Consider the following 24,460-nt stretch of genomic DNA (forward strand, 5'->3'; position numbering starts at 1 on the left):
TGTTAGTCTGACTTCTAAAGACTTCCTCATTAAGGATACGAGAAGGTGTCACTGTAGCTTGAGATAATACAAGATCTATTGCAGCAATAAATGCAGCCAGTGTATAAAATATAAAATTACATTTTCCAAGTCGACATACACAGAGTATCACATACTCGTGCTGTGTGTTATGGGATAAGTTCAAAAGTTTCTCTTACACATGACCATCATTAGACGTTTCTCTAAAACTATACGCTTTACACAGAATCAAGAATGATAGTAATATGACATGCATTATACATTGCTCACATATTTTACAGGGCTTATTCTAATAATATAAATGAGGCAAAATTATTTTAAAACATTATTAACATTATTAATCTTTAAGTTACCTTATCTGACAAGACTGCTTGTACTTGAGCTACAGCCTTTGACATCTCTCAGTGCTGCTAATAGCACTATCTGGCTAAAGTTAATCTCCAATGATTCATGGTAAATGTATGGTTGCTTGTATAAAGATGTTTGTGCATTCTAACCTGTGCATGGCTAACTGCAAATCCAATTTGGACCAGGCACCAGTTGATGTTGTCAGAATACCAGTGACATACCATTTTAAATCAAAATAAGTTAACTGATTCTCTGCTTAAATACTTGATGAAACCTAAAATGATTAAAACATAACAGCACTTCCCCAATGAGCAACTTTATGGTTGATTTGCACTTTCATTGTGCATGTTCATCATGTTTTTCAATATGAAATGAGTGTCATGCAAAATTAATATGTCACCACAAAGATCATTGCCAGAAATGGGGCCCCGGGCCCTCTGCATCTGCCATGCAATGGGCCCCATTATCTCCATGGGTCCCCGGTGCATGGCATCTGCTGCACCATGGTAGTTCCGCCACTGATCATTACTATTATGTTTGCCTCACACCCTCATCCATTTAAACTCTGTTCTCCTAGCATACTGTCATACTAACCTACTTCTATTGTTAACACTCAACAACAATGGAAACATAAGCTAAGGATTAAGGTTAAACGTAAAGATGTCCCATTTGCATATTAGCAAAGATGAAGAAGTTTAACATAGCTGAAACCATAAATCTACTGTATACAGCTAGCCAGATGTGACAATTATCATCATAAACTCCAAAATATATACCTGGTTTATGTAGATGATAAAATTTACATCTACTAACTAAATTATTTCAAGATCGATACTACTCAAAATAAGGAGCATCCCAAATACTAATAAGTATTTTATTGGATAAGAACTAAAAATTAGAGCTGCATATTTTCATCTGCAAGGTGAGTTAATAAAGTGTTTGAAATAGCATATAATGTTAGCCACAAATACAGAAAATAGATTGCTATGTGCACAGATATACTGTTAAAATAAACTAGATTCAGCATGCTCCATTGGGAAAAAATGAAGAGAAATAAATCTAAACCAATGTGTTCGTATAAAAAGCTTAGGAAACAAATAGAAAGAAGCAGACATCTAGATTGTTTGCGCAGAACTGATTGTGGCAGTGCACTAAATTAACAAAATAAATGTATGAAACACACCTAAAACTAATTTAAAGCTTAGTCATAAACATGAATTGTAAAGCTAATTAAGGTCTATTTTAAATGTATTTGTATGCACAGCATTTAATAAATGTATCTACCTCTTTGTACATGTATATATGTGTATCTCTTTTTTTTTATAATTGGATGGAACTATCTCTTTGCAATATGTGCTACAAGTGCTATATGTGCTATCATCTATTGCCATACATCCAGAACTCACACTGTATGGGAATTATTTATAACTTTATTGATATTTACTAAATGAAATAAATACATTGAAAAAATGAAAATGTATATTTATGAATATATACTGTCACTGGTAAAAACCAGTAGAATAAATGTGATATATCTCATATATACACTCATGTGTTGGTTAAGATGTGGACAGATTGGTGTAACACGTCATGTGTATTATGTGCTCTTCAATAAAGGGTTTCTTTTCATACGGTATGAACTCTATGTATGGCCTATCCTAACCCTGTAAAGCTTCATTGCCCTCTTGGATTTACTCCCAAATTACATTCCACACATAGCAAAATATTTTACGTTGTATATTATTGTCTATTAGATCACCTCCACATATAGTTACATATGGCTTAGTTGTTTAGAATGCAAAAAGCCAAATAATTAAAAAAAATTATACTCAAAATCTTGATATAACACAGATGAAGACTAAAGACCCCATAAACCACAGTCCATTTGCCTTAAAAGGGAAAAAATCCTTTCTGACATACTTCCGTCTCATAATGTCAATTGGACAATTCCTTGAATCAACATATGCTATGAATACCAGTAGCCATGTACAACTTGTATTTTTTGAAAAATGTCCAATCTGTTATTATTTTTTTCTACTGTGTATGAAAATACTAGTTGAATGAGTGCATTGCACAATTTCATTACAATAAAGAACACTTCTTTTTCGGCCAGCCTCAAACTGAACAACTTGTCACAGAATTTTCAGTGTTGATTATTTATATATTTATACACTAATCATACCCTTTAATTTTTATCTTCTGTAGAGTAAACAAATCTAACTTGGACAATCTTTGCATCTTCCTTACCTGTTGTCCAAATTTGAGTTGTATAATCAAGTCTCACCAGTGTCGTGTATAGGGGAATCATTATATTTTTCTCTCTTGGGTCTATGCATAATTTAACACATGACAATATACTGCTGTGTCTGGAATCAGCCAATTGGCATTGTATATTACTGATAAATCTATTATCTACAAGTAAATCTAGATCTGTCTCTTTTATAGATTTACCCACCGATTTTCTACATATGGTGTAAACTACCAGCTTATTTTAGTAAGCAAATTAATTACTTTATATTTATCCATATTAAACTTCATCTGTCATGTTGATGTTCAATCTCTCTATTTATATAGGCAGCTTTGAAAAATATGGCATCTTTTATGAACTCTGCTAGCATTTCATCATCTGTAAACACAGATAGAGTACTATTAATTTCAAGTTCTACATAATGTATAAACAATTCTTGAGACCATGTTGGTCTTTAGATGGAACCAGTTCAATTCAGTTAGAATATAAACCATTGGTAACTCTCTGGACATGTTTCTTTAGCCAGTTTTTGATCCAATAGACCAGTAGTCCTTAATATACACATTTAGCAGTCCATGCTGGCTGCTTTTGGTAACATTATTGTCAGTAACATATTTAACAAACCTTCATATATGTTTTCAAGTATTGATGAAGTTACTTGACAGAAACCTCTAAACAATAAAAAAGGTATTTTATTTTTTGCTAATCCATTGGCACCATATCAGGAATGATAAATATTGTTAACCAACATCAAACATTGTTAACCAAACAAAATAATTGTTATACAATGCACATACTTTATCTAAGCTTGAATCAGATAAAGTTATGTACAATATGAATGTTAATTAAACTGTTTTCCACTATCTTGGACAGTTAATTTTACATATCAAAATCACTATCAAATCACTTTACTCAGGATTCAGTCCTCTGAAGTAGGATCAACTCTACACAGTTGAATACAGTCTCTATTTCTACAAACCAGTAGTATGTGAACTGTTACTGCTGACCTTTAAGAAAACTGAGACCAACATAATGCATAGCTAAAGATACACTTTTGGATTGTGGAATGTATAATTGTTAATGTTTTGTTTTCCTTTGTCTTGTTTTGTTCCCAGCTTTCTTTCTTGGGCTTTTTACATAATTATAGGCTTCCTGCGAAGCTTGATACGTACAGAAATTGTATGTATACAATGCCCTTCCATTAACCACATAACAATGTAATTGTTTCTTTGCAAAACTGAAACTTTTAATAAAATTATAAGTTTCAAAAAAGTTAAAAGATATAAAACTGTCACCATATCACTAAAAATAAGGTCATACATAGGAAATAATTTTTTTCTCGTGCCTGAGGTGTTGAATGGAATTTTGCTGTGTTTGCCATGAAAAGATTGTGTTAAACTGTCATACTGTTTTAGGAGGTTGATAAATAGACAAATTGCTCCTGCTCCATTGAGCTTTATGATGCAATATCGAAAAATGTTTTAAAAATATACAACTCATGTGCAAAAGTGTTAAAGGTGTTTACCAAGTAGTCAAAAAAGGTGTTAAAAGGAAAAATAAGTGCTTAATTTAAGTGAAATTAAGATATTTGATCTAAAGAAATAATAACGAATGATCCTTGCATTTATTTAAAAAAAATGCAGAAGCTGATGCTTTTATCAACTTCTCAAGCGTAATATGTTACAACTGATTCTGAAATGGATATAATTGTTTTTGCTCAAAATCTCAATTCTTTTTTAGCAAATGTGCAGTTGTATAATATGTGTATAAACTATATTCCACAGAAAAAAACAGAAAAATGATCTAAAGAACATTAATAAAACATTAGAGGTTGGTAGTCCAAATGACCTACAGTATACTGAATTACTGCAAATGCAATGTAAATTTTAGACTTTTATAACAAAATTACAATATGCATTTTAAAGCATTGTTTTTTTTTACCTGTCCAGGTCTTCCATTCTCACAAACAACTATATCTTCATTTCCAATATAAGGGGGATTGTCATTAACATCTAAAACCTTGATACCAACTGAAACATAGCTCAATAGCGTAGGGTTGTCTATAAGAAAGGTACATAAAATATTAACAATTTAATAAAACTTGTAGATGCAATATATCAATTGTCTTATACAGGTATGGGATCTGTTGTCCAGAAACTTTAGGTTTACACTTCAAATTCTCCAGAGATTGGATTTATTTTAACAATTTATTTAATTACATTTAAAAATGATCCCTGTCATTATTTGCAATAGCTTCCAGGATTATTGTGGACTTCAAATCTTAAATGTCCAGTTAGTTGTCCCTCTTGATGTACCTGGAATGATTAACTGAAATGGACTTCAACTTTGGGGTCATGTTGAGTTGGCCGCAAATCGCGTTTCGGCATTATTTTACTTCTGTGCAAGCACACAAAGCACAAGCTTCAGAACTAGTGCTTTGTGCACTTGTACAGAAGTAAAAGAGGCCATTATATGCAGAAAATGCAATTTGCGTCCAACTCAACATGAACCCCCATTGACAATGGCCCTACCAGGTGTATAGTTGAGCCATGTTATTAAATGCCAACCTGCTTCTTCTGGCATCATTTCACCCCTGGCATTACAATACACTATTGCAATTTACAGACAAGGCTCAATTGGTTCTTTTACAAAATGTAGTAGAGTACACCACTGTGTTGTAAAAGGCTTCAAAGAGATGTAGGTATCTAGTAAAAGAACACAACTTTAAATAAGAGGAATGGTGAGGTTTTCAGACCAGAGCTTGGTTATTTAATGCAATTCTCCAGAGACTTTGCACCTGTTAGATTGATATCTTCCTTATGTTTTGTGCTTAGATGACCATACTTAAACCCTGAAAGTAAAAAAAAAGCGAAGGAGCAGCAAAGAAAATAGATGTACGATATAAAATATTTTTGCATATCTTAACACAGGCCTGCACAACCTGTGGTTATCAACTAGCAAAGCATGCTGCGGTTTGTAGTTTCACAGGTTTTGCAGGCCTGTCTTAACCCATATGAGTTTGAAAAGGTATAATTTTTGGGCTGCATGAATGCAGGAAGTTTACTGACAGCTCAACTTGCTAATGTTTCACAAGCAATGGTGTCTAAGATGATATGACCATGAAACTCTGAGGAAAAAATATCAGAAAAGGGCAACAGTGGGCAAAAGTGCATTCTCCACCATTATGATATCTGTACATTAATTCTGTTTTTTTAAAAACAAACAGTGCAACAAGATCTCTACAGGGCTGAGTATTATAGAAATGTTTCAGGGCATTAAGCACATCTGTCAATGCATGTTTGCAAGTTCAGTGGTTCAAAGACCACAGGTAGTGGGCTAATGAGCAGTGGAGGAAGGTTAGTATCGTCAGATGAATAATCTTTCACCTTCATTTTGACACAGACAGTGAAGGGTTTGGGTGGTTCACAATCTTGTATGGTATATTTTCCTGGTATGATTTGGATGCAGTCATTCTTCTAGAACACAAGATCAATGATAGTGAATACTTAATATGTTGCAGCATTTCTTTCCTGATGGAAAGAGAGTCTTCCAGGATGACAATGTCCCCATCATCAGATCAGGTGTATTCACCCAATGGTTTTCTGAGCATGAAACTGATAATATCCATGTCTTATTGCCTAATCAGTTACCAGATCTTAACCAATTGAGCATTTATAACATATTTTGGAACAGTTCCTGAGGAAGCATTTTACCACCATCATCAACCAGGCACCATCTGAGTGACTTTCTTGTAGAAGAATGGTGCTGCATCGCTCTTGCACAATTCCAGAAAAGATTTTGGAAAAGGTATTGGATGACCATGCCCTTTTGTACATGAAAAGGAATATTAAAAATAAATGTGAATGCATGAGAAAGATGATGTATTTAAAATAGGTATCTTTATGGATAACATAAAATGTGAAATCATTTAACATGGTTAGTTACAATACTGGAAATAAATCAATATTTATATATGCAAAAATTGTAAAATATAAGAGAAAGTTCAAAAAGAAACCGACAGTTAATTTTTTTAGTAATTTATTTTACCAGTCCTTCATGAGCACAATCACAAATCAATCTTATTTATGTACAAAAGGGATGGTCCGATTTTAATCTATACCAAAAAATTTATATTTTATATATACTAGCCCATGAGTGACCCTATAGGAACACTCATTTTTTCTTTTGGTGGTTAGATACTGATAAGCTTAGAGACACAGTCACAACTAATATACCACACAAGTGGATCACACTAACATTGGGGAAACAAATATTTGCAGACAATCAGTATTACTGCAGCTTTTGTAATCCTCATTGGGATGATTTGCGGAATCTGTTGGGTATAGAGCTCTTTGAATACTGCATGTCCTATGGTCTGACTACCTCTTCTGTCAGTAAACACAGACAAACAACAGACCATAGTGTCTCCATGGATTTGGTGGGCAGTTATAGTAAAATGTTGATGGGAATGAATGTCTAGTGCCCCTAACAATCGATTCCTAGTATACTGTATTTGTTCTGATACATTTTCTTTAAGTACATTTGGCTGTGTTGAGGTTGTATATGTTCAAAGAGAAGCTATTTAATATATTACAGACTTAAATTAATTAGCCATAATGCTTACTAATTATTAATCCTTACGGTGAGTGAATCAACAAACAAGTGGCCTTGTTCAGGTTTGTGACAATATACCAAGTCTTTTTAGTTGGATAGAAATAAACTTTTCCAAATAGTGATTGTTACAGTGATCATAACTTCAATTCCATTTTAATGCTAAATATGATCACAAACTCACCCACACACAAACACAAATACTATATTTCTCATTGTATACATGTAAAACAGTACCTGTCTCAGAAGCAGTCACCGTAATATTATACCAGGGAATTTCTTCCCGATCCAGTCGTTTTCTTGTTCTAATTGCTCCAGTATTTGTGTCAATTTCAAAATTGTTCTCTTCTTGCGAATTATTATAAATGAAATATCTGTTACAGTTAAACAGAATAATTAATATATCATGTAAATGAAATAAACAAAGTTCAACACGGTATATATACTGTAATAGGTAAACAAATGAAAATCTGCTTTAAAATAATACTTACACATTCTCACTGACATTTTTTGGAGATTAAATAATAGCAATAACATCCCAGTCACACGTGTTTGAATTTCATGACCCTGACCCAATTCAATGTAGATAGAAGTCATGCATGTATGATAAATGGAAAGAAGCGCATCTGTGCTTACCAAGGTCACTATTCCAGAATTGTCAGTGATAGCTCTTTCAGTGGTATGTGATTTATTTGAAAGGCTATGGCACCTAGTGGTTTATATTATAATTGCCACAAGGAACGCTTCAACAGGATGCACATTGACTTACTAAGAGATCCACAGACCACCCAAACACACCGTTAGAGATATACCATGTGTTTTTAGTGTTTAGTGCTATCCCACAGAAGCCAGTAATTCTGTATTAACCATAATATTCTTTTTTTTAAATCAAATTATTTCTGTCCAGTACTGGCTACTGTCTGCATGATTCCTGGCTGGCTTTTATGCACTAGCAGGCCGCGCCCTTCAGATTTGGTTAGTGTACAAAGCAGGGGCATATTAGCTATCAGAGCTCAGTTTTCCATAGATAGTACCCAATGTTGCCCAACATATTTTTTTATACATTTTCCTGTAGCTGACACCAAATATCATTCAGAGTATTATACTTAACACCAAATACAGCTTTATTTTCTATAGCTTGCAACAAATATGTGTCAGCTTTTTCTACTTTTCAGATATTACTTATCTTTGTCCTCCAGATTTTTCTTTTATTTGCACAGTATTTGCCCTGCTCCTGCTTATCATAGGACACTAAACAGTCCCCTCCCCATCAGCTCTTCCATATGTCTGCAGTGTTTTTAGGTATACCAATTGTCCAACTGCTTTAGTAAGTCTCTATGATTGCCATTGACAACAATTACATCTTCCTCTACACTATCTAATATATAAAAGCCTAGCGGCGTGTGTTAGTGTGTGGAAAAAACTACCGGGTGACAGAGTGCTCAAGCTGCAGCGCCACCTGCTGGGCAGAGTTATATACTACACTGACCTACTAAATTCTTAACATTATCTAATATATTAAAGCCTAGTGGCGTGTGTTAGTGTGTGTGTGGAAAAAACTATTTTCTCAGAAAGGGCTCATCCAATTGACCTGAAATTTGGTATACTGACATTATTTGACAAAAAAATTATAATAGTGAAGTCAGTTAACTTCCATCATCCCCCCTTCCCCCTGTGGGAGGGGTAGTAAAGGCTAAATTTACGAGTTGAGGCCTCAAACTCATTTTCGTGAGGTAATTTTACCTCATGAACACAGATGCTGTGTTAGTGTGTGTGTGTGTGTGTGTGTGTGTGTGTGTGTGTGGAAAAAACTACCGGGTGACAGAGTGCTAAAGCTGCAGTGCCACCTGCTGGGCGGAGTTATATACTACACTGACCTACTAAATTCTTAGCATTATCTAATATATAAAAGCCTAGCGGCGTGTGAAGTTGACAAGAACCTTTTTAACACCTTAAGTAGCTTGATTTGACTAGAATGCATGAGTATCATGCACGGGTTAACTTGTTTAAAAGTATGTATCTTATAGTTATAACGACTGCTGTTTCACAAACTATAATACATGTGGCATATACTTCATATATACTGATTGAGGTAAAATTTCCTTCGTTACACCCCACTGACCTGTTTTTTTACATTCAGCCAAAATGTATTAATTCCAATCATGACTATATTATCTACTGATTCTTTCAAGCTGCACCATCCTGACTTCTTTATCATACTGAATATACACTTAAAAGTCCTACATTTTTCAGATCATCATCTTACCTTGCAGTTTAGTTATGTTTCATTTGCATTAGTCAGCAAAAAAAGGAGTACATTTTCTCCAGGACAAGCCATGTTACAAAGCAAGGGTTGCAAATTAATTAATTTTTTTGCATGCAAGGAAAATCCTGCTGCTTTTTCATGTAGCACACAAGTACTTTATAGATTTATTTTTACACTGAAATGTAATATTGATCTTGGACACACACTATCCCAACTATAAATCTGTCCCCACATTTTAAATTTAACTCTCCCTTCAACTCAACATTTTGCCAAGGTGCAAATTTGTTCCATTATTCTGCTTTGCTGCTATCTCAGCATAAGGCCCTGTGTGAGCACTCTGTCCCCCAAACTGTCAAGATATAATGAAAATTAAACATGACAGAGGACATGTTTGAGGACTAGACCCCCAAAAAACTAAAAACTAAGGTAGTTTCAAGAATGTAAGCGAATGTTGCACAATGTAACCTTATAGAATTATAAAGAATATTTGCTGAAATATGTTAATCTTGCATAGTATAACTGTGAATGAATGAACTAGATTATATAAACAGCGTGTAAGCCTTCAGTTATATTTTTGAGCATGTATTTCTTGTTTAGAAAATGACTGAACAAATATAGTTGACTAGAGTTGTAGAAAGTAATTTTTCTCCTCACCTGATTTTAATTGCATTTAAAGTTTCTGGCTGATAATTTCCGTAATGTATTAATATAACAGAATAAAATTAATCAAGAAGTTATATAACAAAGTTTGAAAACTCAGTGATATGCTCATTTTCTATTTTAGTGTAAGAACTGCTCTAAATCCATGTTTCGACACATTTAGAGTTTCTGGTACTGAAACAAATGATTTATACATTGCAGGACTAAATAGCTTCAATAAATTGCTCTTTATTCTTGGAGCAGAAATATGAAACCTTAAGAAGAAAAAGAACAGAAATTGTTGCAGAAAAGCATAAATGACTGGAGAAATACACAACTCACTTTTTGCTGTGATACACAACTTATTTTCTTTACCTTGAAAATAGCCAATATACAGAGCGATAAAAGAAACATGACATTGCTCATTTTCACAAACTCCCATTTTCAATATAATTAATATTGCCCATGTGTACAGAAATGCTTAATCTTAGTTCATTTACATTGAACTTTATGGGGGGTATTCAATTGTTAGCGAGTTCCAAAAAATACTCGCGCTCTAAAAACATTACCGGTAATACGGTAATTTGCGCGTAAATACCGTTCATATGGTAATTTACTCGATATTTCAGCTCGCAGCTCCCTGAGCAGTATTACCGTATTACCGGTAATATTTTTAGAGTGCGAGTATTTTTCGGAACTCGCTAACAATTGAATACCCCCCTATGGTTGCATCTAGTCCAGTTTATGTACATAATTTATGTCAATAACAACATTTGACTAATTAACTCTTGTATACTACTCCAGGTTTTCTAATACAGTCTACTCCAAAATATCAAACGTGTGCAACACCCATTTTAGACAGATGCAGTGAGTGTCCATACACACCTAGTGATGGAAGATGGAGGTCACTGGGAGGGATAGTTAGGCTTGGGCATCATGTGGGGACATGGGTGAGCGTAGATGCAGGGCATGAAAGTGTCTAGGGCAGATTGCTCAACCAGTAAGTGGTAGCCCCAGTTCATAAAAAGAGAAGCAGATCCAGGCTAGAGACAAAGGAGAAGAGATCCCAGGCCCCATGAGAGATGCCACAGCACGTGGCCATAAAGATTGTTCTAGCTGGAAGGAAACCAGCCTAGTTAACAAAGATACCCCCTAATATGCAGAAAGACTACAGTCAGGAGTACAGACAGTTGCCATATATAGAGGGTATGCTAAAGGAAGTGAATTCCAAGAATAAAGGCTATCTACATTATTATGTTTTTCAATAGAGCCTGTGGATTGAGAAGAACCTGCTATGCTGTAGTAACTGCATTTAGAGTGTTACATTTTCCTGTAACTGAACTATATATGTAAACCATGTAGAGGAGAGCAGGTGGACTTATCACTATGCTAGTTAACAATTTTGAGCAACTACTGCTAAAATTTGTACAGGAGGAGAAAGGAGATATACATTATTATTTATATGCTGCAGCTTAAGTCATGTACTGGAATGGAGGAAAAATGTAAGGATATTTATGTTTGCATACAAGAGAAGGCCTACCACCTAATTTATTGCACTGCACCATGTTGTCAGATTCGGATGTGTGGCATCTCCCTGGTCACCTACATACCCAACAGATAGCCAGAGCAAAGGAGGAGGTGCATTACCAATACATTGTATTGGGGGGCTATGTGTGTTTTGGGGGATAGATAAGGTAGGGCACCATTTTCTTCTTTAGTATGGTTCTATAAAAATAAAAAACAAATATTTCTGGTAATGAACATTTTTCTAAAAAGTTTTTAAAATAATGATAACATCTGGGAGATAACAGCAAAACCGTTAAACCATATATAAAAAAACTGAATAATAAAATACAATGGCAACCCAAAAAATATCTATTTAATCTTAAAGTAAATTATCATACAAAGCAGATAAACATTTGCAAATAAATGGGGTCACTGCTAATCCCTAAGATAAGTAAACAATAAGACTAATTTGCACACTGAGTGTTAGCATAACATTAAACATAGAAACTGTGTATCAATAATCTAAAAATATAAACAATTTATTACTAGAGCAAAGAATCATCACCATCATCATTTATTTATATAGAGCCAACATATTCCGAAAGCAAGGAAAATGTATTAAAAAACAATAGTAAAGCAATAATTCTAATGATGGAACCCAATGACTAAAATGTGGAATCAAATTACTCAAATAGTAATATCCATTTAGGGACCCTAACTAGTGTCCCAGAATTTGATAGGGAACTCCGTATGTTATGTAGCTGGAGTATTTACAAATGCAATATCTCAGTAATGTCAAGGGGTTGGTGTCTGTCAGTTCAGATCATAAGTTCATAAGAAGGAAGTGACTCAAACTCCAAAGTATTAGCAGAATTAACCAAAACACTCCCCTTGTTTTATCCTTAGACATGCTAACTGAATGTAAACCACAGTCCAGCTGCACGGCAGTGTTTATTTTAGTAGTGCATAGAATGTGAAAAATATGAGGTAGTGTAACAAATAGCTTTGCAGTTTTAGCGCTGAAAAGTGAACCACTACTGTGTAACCCATACTTTTCAACTTTGTACACCTTCCCTCTGGGAGATCATGGAGGGGAGGCGAAGTGTGAGGACGAAAGGGGACGAGGTGCATCATAATGTCTAATTTTGTCCCTGTTCCTGTGACGCAATGATGCAAGAGCATCATTTTGCCATGGAGGGCTGGGCCAAAATGACGCAATTCACCACAAATCATGTCATTAAGGCTCCCATCCTGCCCACTTCACTAGGAATTCTGGAGTCTCCCCGACATTCCAGGAGAGTGGCAAGTATGGTGTAACCCTTATAAGTCTAGGAGAAATCATAGGCACTCTTGCTGTGGTCTCCATTCCAATACCAAACCCAGAGTGTATGGTTGTGGCCATAGGCTGCTGCACTGTGTAGATGTAGTAAGCATAACAGACAGGAGTTTGGGAAAACAGCAGTCTCCATGCAGAAATAGGAATTATTACAGGCATTGCTCCAACAAGAAAACCTGCGGAAAAGGCTGTAACTCACAATCCTATCAGTATGACATGTTGTTCCAAATCTGTGGATTCATCAGAGGAATAGGGTGAGTTGAACAATTCTGTCCCAGTTTAAATAGCTCTAATCATCAATCAAGGGCTGGGAAGCACCACTTACTGAATAAGTGCTCATTAAGGAATTATGAGTCACAGAAAAAAAGAAATACATTTAAAATGACATATATAAGCATTATTCAAGTAAATACACATGTTTAACAGCATGAATGATAAGAATCATGTACATATGTATAAATAATTGTAATCCTGTCTTGCCATATTCTATACCACTAAATAAAATAAACTCAAATACAAAATTTATATCAGTGAAATAGATAACCATCCATATAGTGCATGTCATATATTTGGAAGAAAGAGAAGGGTGATAATAAATAAATAATGAATAGGTGTATAATATAATAATAATAATAATAATAATAATAATAAGTATATTTACAAACAACTCTAAAACAAATAAATCTTTACACACAATCAGCCAAATTGTCTGAAAACTTAACAATATATATATATATATATATATATATATATATATATATATATAAAGTATATGTAGGGCTTGATCACCCAATAGGCTGATTAGGCTGCAGCCTAGGGTGCAAGGCTTTGAGGGTAGTACAACATTTTTTGGGGTGCAAAATTGTGACTCAGAGAGGTATAACCTGAAATTAATTTTAAAATATACAATGATAGATGTTCTACAAGAAAGTGACAAGAAAATGTTGTTAGGTTTTAATATTGACATATTCCCATGGTTTAGGCTGAAGACTGGTGGGCAATTGAGGATAAGCGAGTAAGAGAGACAAGGATGGCAACAAGCGCAGACATGACAGTCCCATCCCCCTTCACTTCTTCATAGTAAGGAGCACTCGTTCATGCCTCTGGTCTGCTATACAGTTGTGTTTTAAATTAAAATTGAATGATTGACAAAGATTGAAGTGACCCTTTTTTAAAGCCAAGTGGAACTGAGTGTCGTAAACACAGATGGGGAGGGGGTTAAGGAAGACAGATTTTAAATTAAGGAAATGTTAGTTTTTACCTACCACATATAAGCCTGGCATGGAAGGGTAGCCTGAAACCTTAATCAGGCCCTGAGTATATATAATACAGTAAATAGCTAATAGACAATCTGTGAGTAATTAGCCACACTGTAACAGCTAATAGACAATTTGTGACTAGATGACTACTGTAAACAACTACAATGATTATCAGGGGAGGGCTGGCAAATTTTTCCAATGGGAATAAGACTCGACTCAGCAGCCTATTATTGTAAAGGAAGAAAAATGCAGGTGGCCCAGTGACCCAGCTCAAGGTAACCCACTATGGGACCAGCCCGGGGGGCAGATGCACACCACTGAATCAGATATTAAACACTATTAAATTCAATGGGATAATTTAGGCTATCAGGATATAAAGATCTTAGCCTAAATGTCCAGTAGGCCTCACAACTACATATGTGTTCGTGTTTATGTCCACCCTTTTCAGTGTTATTATGTGTTTATTGTTAGGTGAGCATTCAGCTCTTCTATATTATTATTTTTTTTTTTTTAAAAAATTAAACATAATGTAATGTATTTAAAACAAATTATTATTTTAAGGATGTATATATTAAATAAATTATTATTATTATTATTATTATCTTTAATTTATAAGGCGCCACAAAAGGTCCACAGTGCCATACATGACATACAGAAAACAGTGAGCCATGACACAACATGATACAGAAAGAGCAAACAAAGAACAAAAATAAATACACAGACACAGGTAACATGGTAATGCAACGCAAATTATTACTGGGACAATGAGTGAAAGTGATGGTAGAAATCAGCGAAAAATAGGCCGAAGTTTAAGAAAATAGGGCTAGGGAAGCAGGGAAAGAGGTACAGAGGGTGATGGAATAGTAGAAGGAACAAACAAGGAAAGAGGGTCCTTCTCTGAGAGCTTACATCCTAAAGGAAAGGGGGAGACACAAATAGGGTGGCACTAACTGGGGAGAGAGCCGGGACAAAAGAGTTTGGAGGAGGACTGATAAACTTGAATAAAGAAATGAGTCTTAAGGGCACGCTTGAAGCCTTTGAGTGTAGATGCTAACCTGATGGAACATGGAAGATCGTTCCACAGCTGGGGAGCAGCCCGGGCAAAGTCCTGGAGACGGGTGTGAGAAGAGGTGATCAGTGAAGCAGTGCGGCGGCGTCACAGGCAGAGCGAAGGGGGCAGCTAGGAGTATAGTTAGAGATGAGATTGGAGATGTAGGGAGGGGAAGATTGATTAAAAGCTTTAAAGGTGAGGGTGAGGAGTTTACATTTAATTCTGTAGGGCATGGGGAGCCAATGTAGTGACTGTTCGAGGGAGACAGCAGAGATAGAGTGGCGAGAGAGAAAAATGAGGAGGGTCATTGAGGATAGACTTAAGAGGGTCAAGGTGAGAATCAGGTAGGCCACAGAGAAGGAGGTTACAGTAGTCAAGGCGAGAGATTACAAGCGAGTGAAAGAGGGTTTTCGTAGTTTCCGTTGTGATAAAGGGGCATATCTTGGATATATTCCGAAGATGGAAGTAGCAGGATTTTGAAAGGGACAGAATGTGAGGCTTGAAGGAGAAGTAGGAATCAAAGATGACCCCAAGACATTGGACTTGAGGGACAGAAACGAGGGTAGTGTTATTAACAGAAATAGAGAGGGGGGGTGGGAGATTCCTGGAAGGGGGAAGACGATAAGTTCACTATTGGAAATATTGAGTTTAAGGAAGTGTTGGGACATCGAAGATGAATTATTCAGTAATGCATACAGATATAGGGTATTTTAACCAGTATGCTTCCAAAATAAGATTCTTTCCATAATTTGGAGCACCATGCATTAAATTTCCCAAACGCCATTTAAAAATAACCCTTGTCCTTCCTTACTACCTCTGACTTTGCTCTCCTCATTAAACAGAATATCAGTGTACCTCACAGACCCTGCAGGAAGAGTGTAGGACACTGAAGATCATGTATGTCAATATGACATTATTACTGAAAAACAGTAATTATTTCCCCTTTTCCCATATTGTGCTTCTATTATTATTGACCTGTGCTACCTAATAATGAATTTGCATGTTCATAACTGTCCTTGCTATGTGGGAGTGCTTTGTTTTGATGGTCTTGTTGTATTTTACTATGTTTTGCTAGATTGTTTACATAGTGCCCTTTAAGTATTTTTTAGGTATTTTGATTACTTTTTCATTCAGTGTTTTATATTCCTCTAAAAGTTATTTTCTTTGGTAATTCAATTGTTTTGCGGTTTTATATTACAATGAAGAGAAAAGCTTGTGCTTTCCACAATTTAATGAAGCTCATCAATAAAGATGCAGATGACTCCTGCCACATAGTATTATATAGTTTAATATACCAAAAAATGATTTAACATATATTTATATTATTTATTATTTATATATTATATTTATATATTTTATTCTCAGATATGGACAATTGAACTAGTGGTTCTCTTTTGTTGGCTCCTAAATTGATTTATCTGTTGTTGAACAGCTAGTCCTTCAATGATTGCAAGGAAAATATTGCTGATACTAGCTTGATTTAGAGCAATTATGCTGCCTGAATGTAGGACAAACATTATGGCTGCAAAATTGCTTATATTAAGATATCTACAACTCAAAATTCACAGTAATATGAAATCACCTCAAGAAACACTTTTGGTCCTAGTGAAGCCACAATGCAAATGTATGAAAAAAGTTAATACACAAACAGTCAATCATAGCGACGTGTTCCTGATTGCCTGATGAGTGGGAAAACTGATCTGATTGGCTAGTCAACGCAATAAGGCCATGTAGCCTCCCCATTGTCATCTTATACTTCTCATCCATTACCTTTTTCTCTCTCGCTCTCTCTTTTTAAACCTCTTCAAAGTCAATCCGTATGTTATACCCATCTTTTGCTTTATTCCACCATACCAAAAATATACCAACCATATTAATATTGTTGTTATCTGTATCTTACACCTTCCTCTCCATCACCTCTTCCTCTTTCCACTTTTCTTTTATTTTTTTGCTTATAACAATTGGAGCTTTGCAAGGGATCTAAAAGACTTGATTACCGTGTCCCAATATACATAAAGATTGCATCGCTTAAATGCCACATGGCAGCCTCTGTATGAATATGACTCATATGTAACCCCAGACTTACCCAGTTGGGACAGAAAACACCCATCTTCATGTTGAAGCAGTGGACCCTCTCTCACCTGACATACATTCTTATGGGACAAATCTGACAATCCAACATTTCTGAGAGGCAAATCCGCAATGCTTTTCACAAGAGATCCATCTTGGATTCCCTTAGGTGACAATGTAATGCTTCTCCTGACTGATACACATTATACCATTATAACTAAGTATTACACAATATTTAGCTGCATACCAGCTCCCCTATTCTCAATGCCTTGCAGAAGACCAAAGAGAAAGCCAACCAAATTAACTTAACTTCTACCCGGAGATGCATATCTGTCCCAATACTACTTATTGACTAAAGATTTTCAAGTGACACTGGTCTCCTCACATCGCTTCTTGTGTTGACCTTTCTATTGCCCTTTTATTACCTAAAATTTAAAGAGAAATCTAACCCAGCCATATGCTGGTTCACAGACGCAAGCGCAGCAACCCTATAGAACAGGTTTCCCCCCAAAAAATCAGTAATTCTAAATGCTCCTTCTCATTAGAGTAACCACCACTTATGCCACTCAGCTCTGCTACACAGGCCATACTGTACCATATAATGCCCATGTGCTGCCCTCCAATGACCATCCCAGCACTGATTTTATTTTTGGCAAGTCATCTGTCAAAAATGAAAAATCTGTCTATCTGGAAATGAGATAAAACATTATCTACACCAGGGGTGTCCAACCTTTTAGCTTCCCTGGGCCACATTGGAAGACGACGAGTTGGTTTGGGCCGCACATAAGCTACTCTAACAATAACGATAGCTGATCATCCAAAAAACCGTAGAAAACATAGTTAACACACATATATATGAGAAAAAAAGTATATATATATATATATATATATATCACTTTTTTTCAAATCCCCCTATTCTTACCTTTCAATCGCCCTGTTCAAAAAATTCTCTCTAGTTATTATACTATAATCACTTTTTGTATTGTTTCGATGCAATATCAATAAAGTGCATTTAAGCCAGGCATTGTATATCAGGGTGCCCTGACCAGGCCTGCGGTGCCTGACATATACATCACTGTGACCCCAAATTGTGACCTGTTTTGCTAATTATACCACTATGTTAGTTAAGGGATAACAACTTATAATGGGCCAAAGAGAATAATATATAATGCCCCATTAGTATTACAAGTAGAAGTATGTAGCAAGGAGATAAGGTCCATGATGCTCAAGGACCAGGTGACTTTAATTCACTGGTCAGCGTCCCTTGAAATAATAAAAAAAATCCCCCTTAACTTAACTTTTATTCGGCTTGTTCTCCTGTCCTTTTCTCTTATTTTCTCCAATTCTGTGCTGCTGATTGTTCTTGTTCGTCTTGTTGACGGCCTTGTATGTTAGTAGAAGAATTTTATATTGGATTCCTTGAAATACAGGTAACCAATGTAGAGACTGACAGAGTGGCTCAGCAGAGGAAGAACAGTTTGCAATCAGCATGCTGGTCAGGGATATTCTTTTTTTAATCATTGGTAAAATTATTAAGGATATTGCATTGGGAGAAATTTTGTATAGTGTATACCCAGTCTAATAAATGGAAACACACTGGATGAACTCGAAGCAAACAGAAATGAGTCTATATTTTTTTAAACATCAGGTATACTCAGTAATTGCATCATTAATTTAGTTGGCTTTTGGAAATGACAACCTTAACTTTTCATGGCTCCTTTTTGGGGCCCACATTCCCTGGGAAAATGTGTAACCCATTCAAAGGCGGCTACGCAATGGGGCCCTCCATTCATCTAAAGCCCACCTCCTTCATTAATTTGTCACTGTTCCCCTATGGGTAATCTCTAGATAATTTCAGGTTCCTGTTATTTAGGGTTCTCTATAAGGGAACAACACTACAAAAAAAACCTTTTTCTGTTGGAATGCCACTTCTCTGTTTGAATATGTCTAATGCCAGGGGCACATTGAATCTATTCTCAAGAATCATGCAGATTCCTGCTTTGCCTTTCCCTTTTGAAACACTTGGTAAGTGGGGCCACCACATTAATGGGACTGCAACAACCAACATATACTCCTCCTTGTTCCTGGTGATGCCTTACTCATTCCTAAAAGCACTGGCAGGACCTTTAAAAGGCTGTTTTAAACCCTTTGGTCCTCATCCATAGGCTACTACATAGGTTTTCCCACCCACATCTCAGATAGAATTCTTTCCTTAACCTGAACTGTTCATCATGACGCAATAAGGCCTGATCCTCCAAAAACTCTTCAATGGTTCCATATGATCCAAAATAGCCAAGAAGTTTTCCTTCTTCTTTTCACTAATCATGTTAGACAAGACATTAAAACCTGGGATCAATTTCCAAATACTCTGAGAATCATTTTATAACATTTCCTTTCCCTCCGCTTATTCTTTTCTACTCAGTCTAATTCTTCACAAAAGAAGTAAATAAAATATTTTCACATACTCATCTCTCAAAATCTTTCCTTTAACCACATGAAATAAACTCCAAGCCTCCCTTCAAAGCACACACCTACACCTGGACAAATTTTCTGATCAGGGTACATGACAACTCTCCAAGCCCCACAAGCTCACCCTCAGAGCTGTCTCCTCCAAGTACCACCACTGTCTATTACTGTCACTCTGAAAGCTTCACTCCATTGGAGCCATTTGTGACCACACTTTCACTGAGGATGGGAAACTTGTTGTTACTGTAGTGAACAGTGACATTCCTTCTGTACTGTCTGCAGAGGCTACTGCTTCATAATACACCACGGTCTTTGAAAACACTAAGAAAATTCAGAAGCATAAAATCATCAACACCTATTTTAATAATACCAGGTGCTTCTCCCTCTGTTTAATAAATACCTGTACCAGGTGTCTCTCCCTTCGTCTCTTAATTAGCCATTCTCGCTCCCAGAATAGAATGCAGTACATTGAAGTTGTGCAGACTTACTAGGTGTTCCCCTTACATGGGCACAGGCAGCCACTGGACCAAGGCCCCTCTTACTGATAGGCCTACAGAGGTGTCCATGGATGCAACTGTTTCTATAGATTTCCTTTGCTCTGCTCCCACAATCGGCTTCATAGGCATTGGTTGCAGGACCAATGGAGCCACTGCAGGCAAATCTATTCTTCACCATTATCCCCATCCTTGAGTGGCCGGATTGTTCTTATACCTGGGGGTAAATGTATTAACCTCCGGATTGTTGAACTCCCGCGAGTTCGCCATCTTCAGCGCTTAAATTTAAAGCGGCGCTGCCTTGTAAAGGGAGGGGAAGGGAAGGGAAGATGGCGAACTCGCAGGAGTTCAACAATCCGGTGGTTAATACATTTACCCCCTGGTCTCAATCCACCATGTTCCATTGCTTAGCCACATGTCTCCTAACATCCCTCTCCTCCGATCTATGATGCCTTGAACTGCTCCCATTACATAGGCAGATGACATGATTGTTCATGGGTTGCAGGTGCTTCCAAAGGGTCTCCACAAGTGAGTCTCCAAATGTGGCATATAGTTCCCCCTGTTATCTATATCAAAGGCCACTATGAGCTTAAGATTGCCCATAGCTACCTCAACCAAACCTCACTTTAACTTACATGTCTTTCTCCTTATACTTTACTCCTGTTTATCGCTAGCTTAGTCATATTTGCCTTCTAAAAATCTTCACTTGTTACATGGCTTGTTTATGTAGTATACCATGTAGAATAAGTATAGTGTGCAGTGGAACATATATGGTTTGGGAACAATGTTCCGTGTGCAACATTTGCAGTGTGCTTAGAGAAAACATGTAATTCAGCATATGTACTGTGTTCAGAGAAGAATTTTTATTATGTAAAGATCAGAATGTGAAGTGCAGCATGCAGAGTGTGCAGGGGTGGCTGTAGGAGTTTGGGGGCCCTAAGAAAAAAATAACTGAAATCAGAACCAAGCAATTCATAATAAACAAAAAGAAATTAACATAACATACATGTGAATATATGTGTTTAATGAAGTACAATGAAGTAAAATAATCCTTAAATAACCACTAAAGCTTGGAATATACATAATTACAATTAAATTTGTAGAGGTGCAAATGGTAACTCTTTCTGTAACCCATAGCAACCAAATGAGATCTTTACTTTCCTCACCAATGCTAACCTTAAAGTAACTCTTTTTAGATTAGTATCTCTGATCCCCACTGCATCATACCACACACAGGGAGACTTTTGATATTGAAACACTTCCCTCTGATCTCTGATCTGTAGCTTGGCATCACAGTATCATCAACTTTGCACTTTCTCATTGTTTAATCTGGAGATTGCTTTGTCAGTCATGAAACTTGAAAGAAATCCAAACGATCTTCCTATTCTGTCATTTCATGTCCAGAAACCTGGAAAATTATTTAGTCCTCATTTTTCCTGGCATTTTCTAAAGAAAACTGCTCATAGACATTTGATTGTTTTTTTCAGAATTCCATTCAAGTGAATGGAGAGCCATTTTAGGAGCATATCTACAGCTCCAAATAAATGCTTAAACAAAACATTCATCTGCACATAACTTTTAAAGAAACATTTTATAAAACATTAAGTACTTGAAAAGGATGCATTGCAGAACCTTTCTTCCCCCTTTGAAATAAACAAGTATACTACAAGAAATAACCAGGTGCAAGCAAGGCAATTCAAGTATTATATTATTTTCCATTATATTTTGTCCACTGCAGTAAGATCTGGAAGAAACATCTGATGTACACTTTGTAATACAAGCAGATACAGTGGCTTAAGGGAAAATTACAAATCAAGTTGTAACTAGAGATGCTCAGGCTCGGTTCCCCGTGAACCGAACACACCCGAACTTAGCAGATCCGAGTACCGAGCCGGCTCGGTTCTTTTGCGCACCCTTGGTAATTGAAAACGAGGCAAAACATCATTGTTATGTTGTCAGATCTCGCGAGTTTTGGTTTCTATAAGTACCGCCCTCCAAGTCGATCCAGTGCCATTTCACAGAGGAACACAGCAGTGGTAGCACAATTCTTGGCAGTCTGTAGAGCAGTTGGGCAGCGTCATAGGTAGAATAGAAAAAGGAGGGGTAGCAGACTCCAGTGACATACAGGAGAGCTCCAATGCTCCATTGCTAATTGACATTGCTGAAATAGAAATACTAGGGTGGGCAGGCTTGGTGTAAATCTGCAGTCACATTGTACTGTGTTATAGAGGTAACACACAAAGAGGAAAGCTCCATTGCTCCATTGCTAATTGTCATTGCTTAAATACAAACACTAGGGCTGGCAGGCTTGGTTTTCTGAATTTGCAGTCAAATTGCATGGTGTTAAATAGGTTACACACAAAGAGAAGAGCTCCATTTCTCCATTGCTAATTGTCATTGCTGAAATAGAAATACTAGGGCTGGCAGGCTTGGCCTTCTGAATTTGCAGTCAAATTGCACGGTGTTATATAGGTTACACACAAAGAGAAGAGCTCCATTTCTCCATTGCTAATTGTCATTGCTGAAATAGAAATACTAGGGCTGGCAGGCTTGGTTTTCTGAGTTTGTAGTCAAATTGTACGGTACTATATAGGTTACACACAAAGAGGAGAGCTCCAATTCTCCATTACTAATTGTCAATGCTGAAATAGAAATAATAGAGCTGGCAGGCTTGGTTTTCTGAATTTGTAGTCAAATTGTACAGTGTTAAATAGGTTACACTTATAGAGGAGAGTTCCATTGCTCTATTGCTAATTGTCATTGCTGAAATATAAATACTAGGGCTGGCAGGCTTGGTTTTCTGAATTTGCAGTAAAATTCTACGGTGTTATATTGTCACGGTTCAAATACAAGTGCAGCTCAGGAGCCAGGAATGAGGTGGAAACACACGAAGTTTATTGCTGAATACTGAATATACAGGAATATGCAGGAATAAATACCGGGTAGATGGCTGATGAAGGTAAGTGGTAATATGGAGAGATCCAAGCAGCATAAAACCAAAAGCACAGCAGAGGAAAGGAACAACAGGATGGGACAACAATAACCAGCAATGAATGCTGGGAGAGACAAGTATAAGAAGGACACACCCAGGTGCAAGGAATAATTAGTGAACAGGAAGGTTAACTCTTAAAGCACAAGAGGCAGGCACAGTTGCAGCACCTCTGGTGATCAGAGGTACTGCTGCTAACACATAAAATGAATACAAATAATAAAGTCTGATAGTCCAGGAGGCAGGAGCTGCCAGGCAAAGCAGTATGCAGCAGGCAGATCATGACAGTACCCCTTCCCTTAAGGGCGGATTCCAGACGCCCAATTACCAAAAATGTCTGAATTCATCAGAATCATAGTCCAGAATTGGGGGCCCGGCAGAAAAGTCCTCGTCCATGGGCGGAGAGGCAAAGGAGACCATGCCAGATGGAAGCTGAAGCACTGCAGAACCTCCTTTCTTTTTACGTCCTCCCCTTTTACGGGACTTCCTCGGGATTGGGACCTGAGCCAACTGGGAGGAGCACAATGGTATCTCTTGGCCAGGAGAGATAGGTGGTATTGCTGACAATGCAGAGGCCCTGCAAGATGGCATAGCGGAAGGAGTTACAAACTTGCTGATTACTGCCTCAGTAAAGGATTGTAAGTCCGATAAGATGGGATGATCCATCTCAATAAATGGGTTTGCCCATTCCAAAGCCTCTCCTTTAAAATGGGATATTAGGAATAGTACCTGTCTGTTAGGGCTACTAACAAGGCTTAGTATGGAGGGAATCTGTGAAGCAAAAAACCTCAGAAGGGCATTAAATTGGGAAGGATGCCCCTCAAAGAAAGGTGATGGTTCAGACTTGGCACCCTCGGTAACAGATGGTTCGGACTTGGCAGCAGGCCCGGACTGGGTGGCAGGCTTGGCAGCAGGCCCGGACTGGGCGGCAGGCTTGGCAGCAGGCCCGGACTGGGCGGCAGGCTTGGCAGCAGGCCCGGACTGGGTGGCAGGCTTGGCAGGGACAGCACTGAGAGAAGCCTCGGGGCAGACAACACTGTGAGAAGGCTCGGGGAAGACAGCACTGTGAAAAGCCTCAGGGCAGACAGCACTGTGAGAAGCCTCGGGGCAGACAGCACTGTGAGAAGCCTCGGGGCAGACAGCACTGTGAGAAGCCTCG

The 24,460-nt window shown here is 37.0% G+C and overlaps 1 protein-coding gene across 2 annotated transcripts in view; it reads right to left on the reverse strand.

The window, feature by feature from the left end:
* The window catches only part of CDH18 (cadherin 18), a 465,964-nt gene that overhangs the window by 27,487 nt on the left and 414,017 nt on the right, over positions 1 to 24,460 (reverse strand). For both annotated transcript variants that reach the window (XM_075212928.1, XM_075212927.1), the window contains exons 8-9: positions 7,463 to 7,599; positions 4,556 to 4,674 (exon numbers count right to left, since the gene is read on the reverse strand). In XM_075212928.1, coding sequence (XP_075069029.1) covers positions 4,556 to 4,674; positions 7,463 to 7,599 — 256 coding nt within the window. The remainder of the gene's footprint in view (positions 1 to 4,555; positions 4,675 to 7,462; positions 7,600 to 24,460) is intronic.

The sequence above is a fragment of the Mixophyes fleayi genome, chromosome 5 (genome assembly GCF_038048845.1).
Source record: "Mixophyes fleayi isolate aMixFle1 chromosome 5, aMixFle1.hap1, whole genome shotgun sequence".
NCBI lineage: Eukaryota > Metazoa > Chordata > Amphibia > Anura > Limnodynastidae > Mixophyes > Mixophyes fleayi.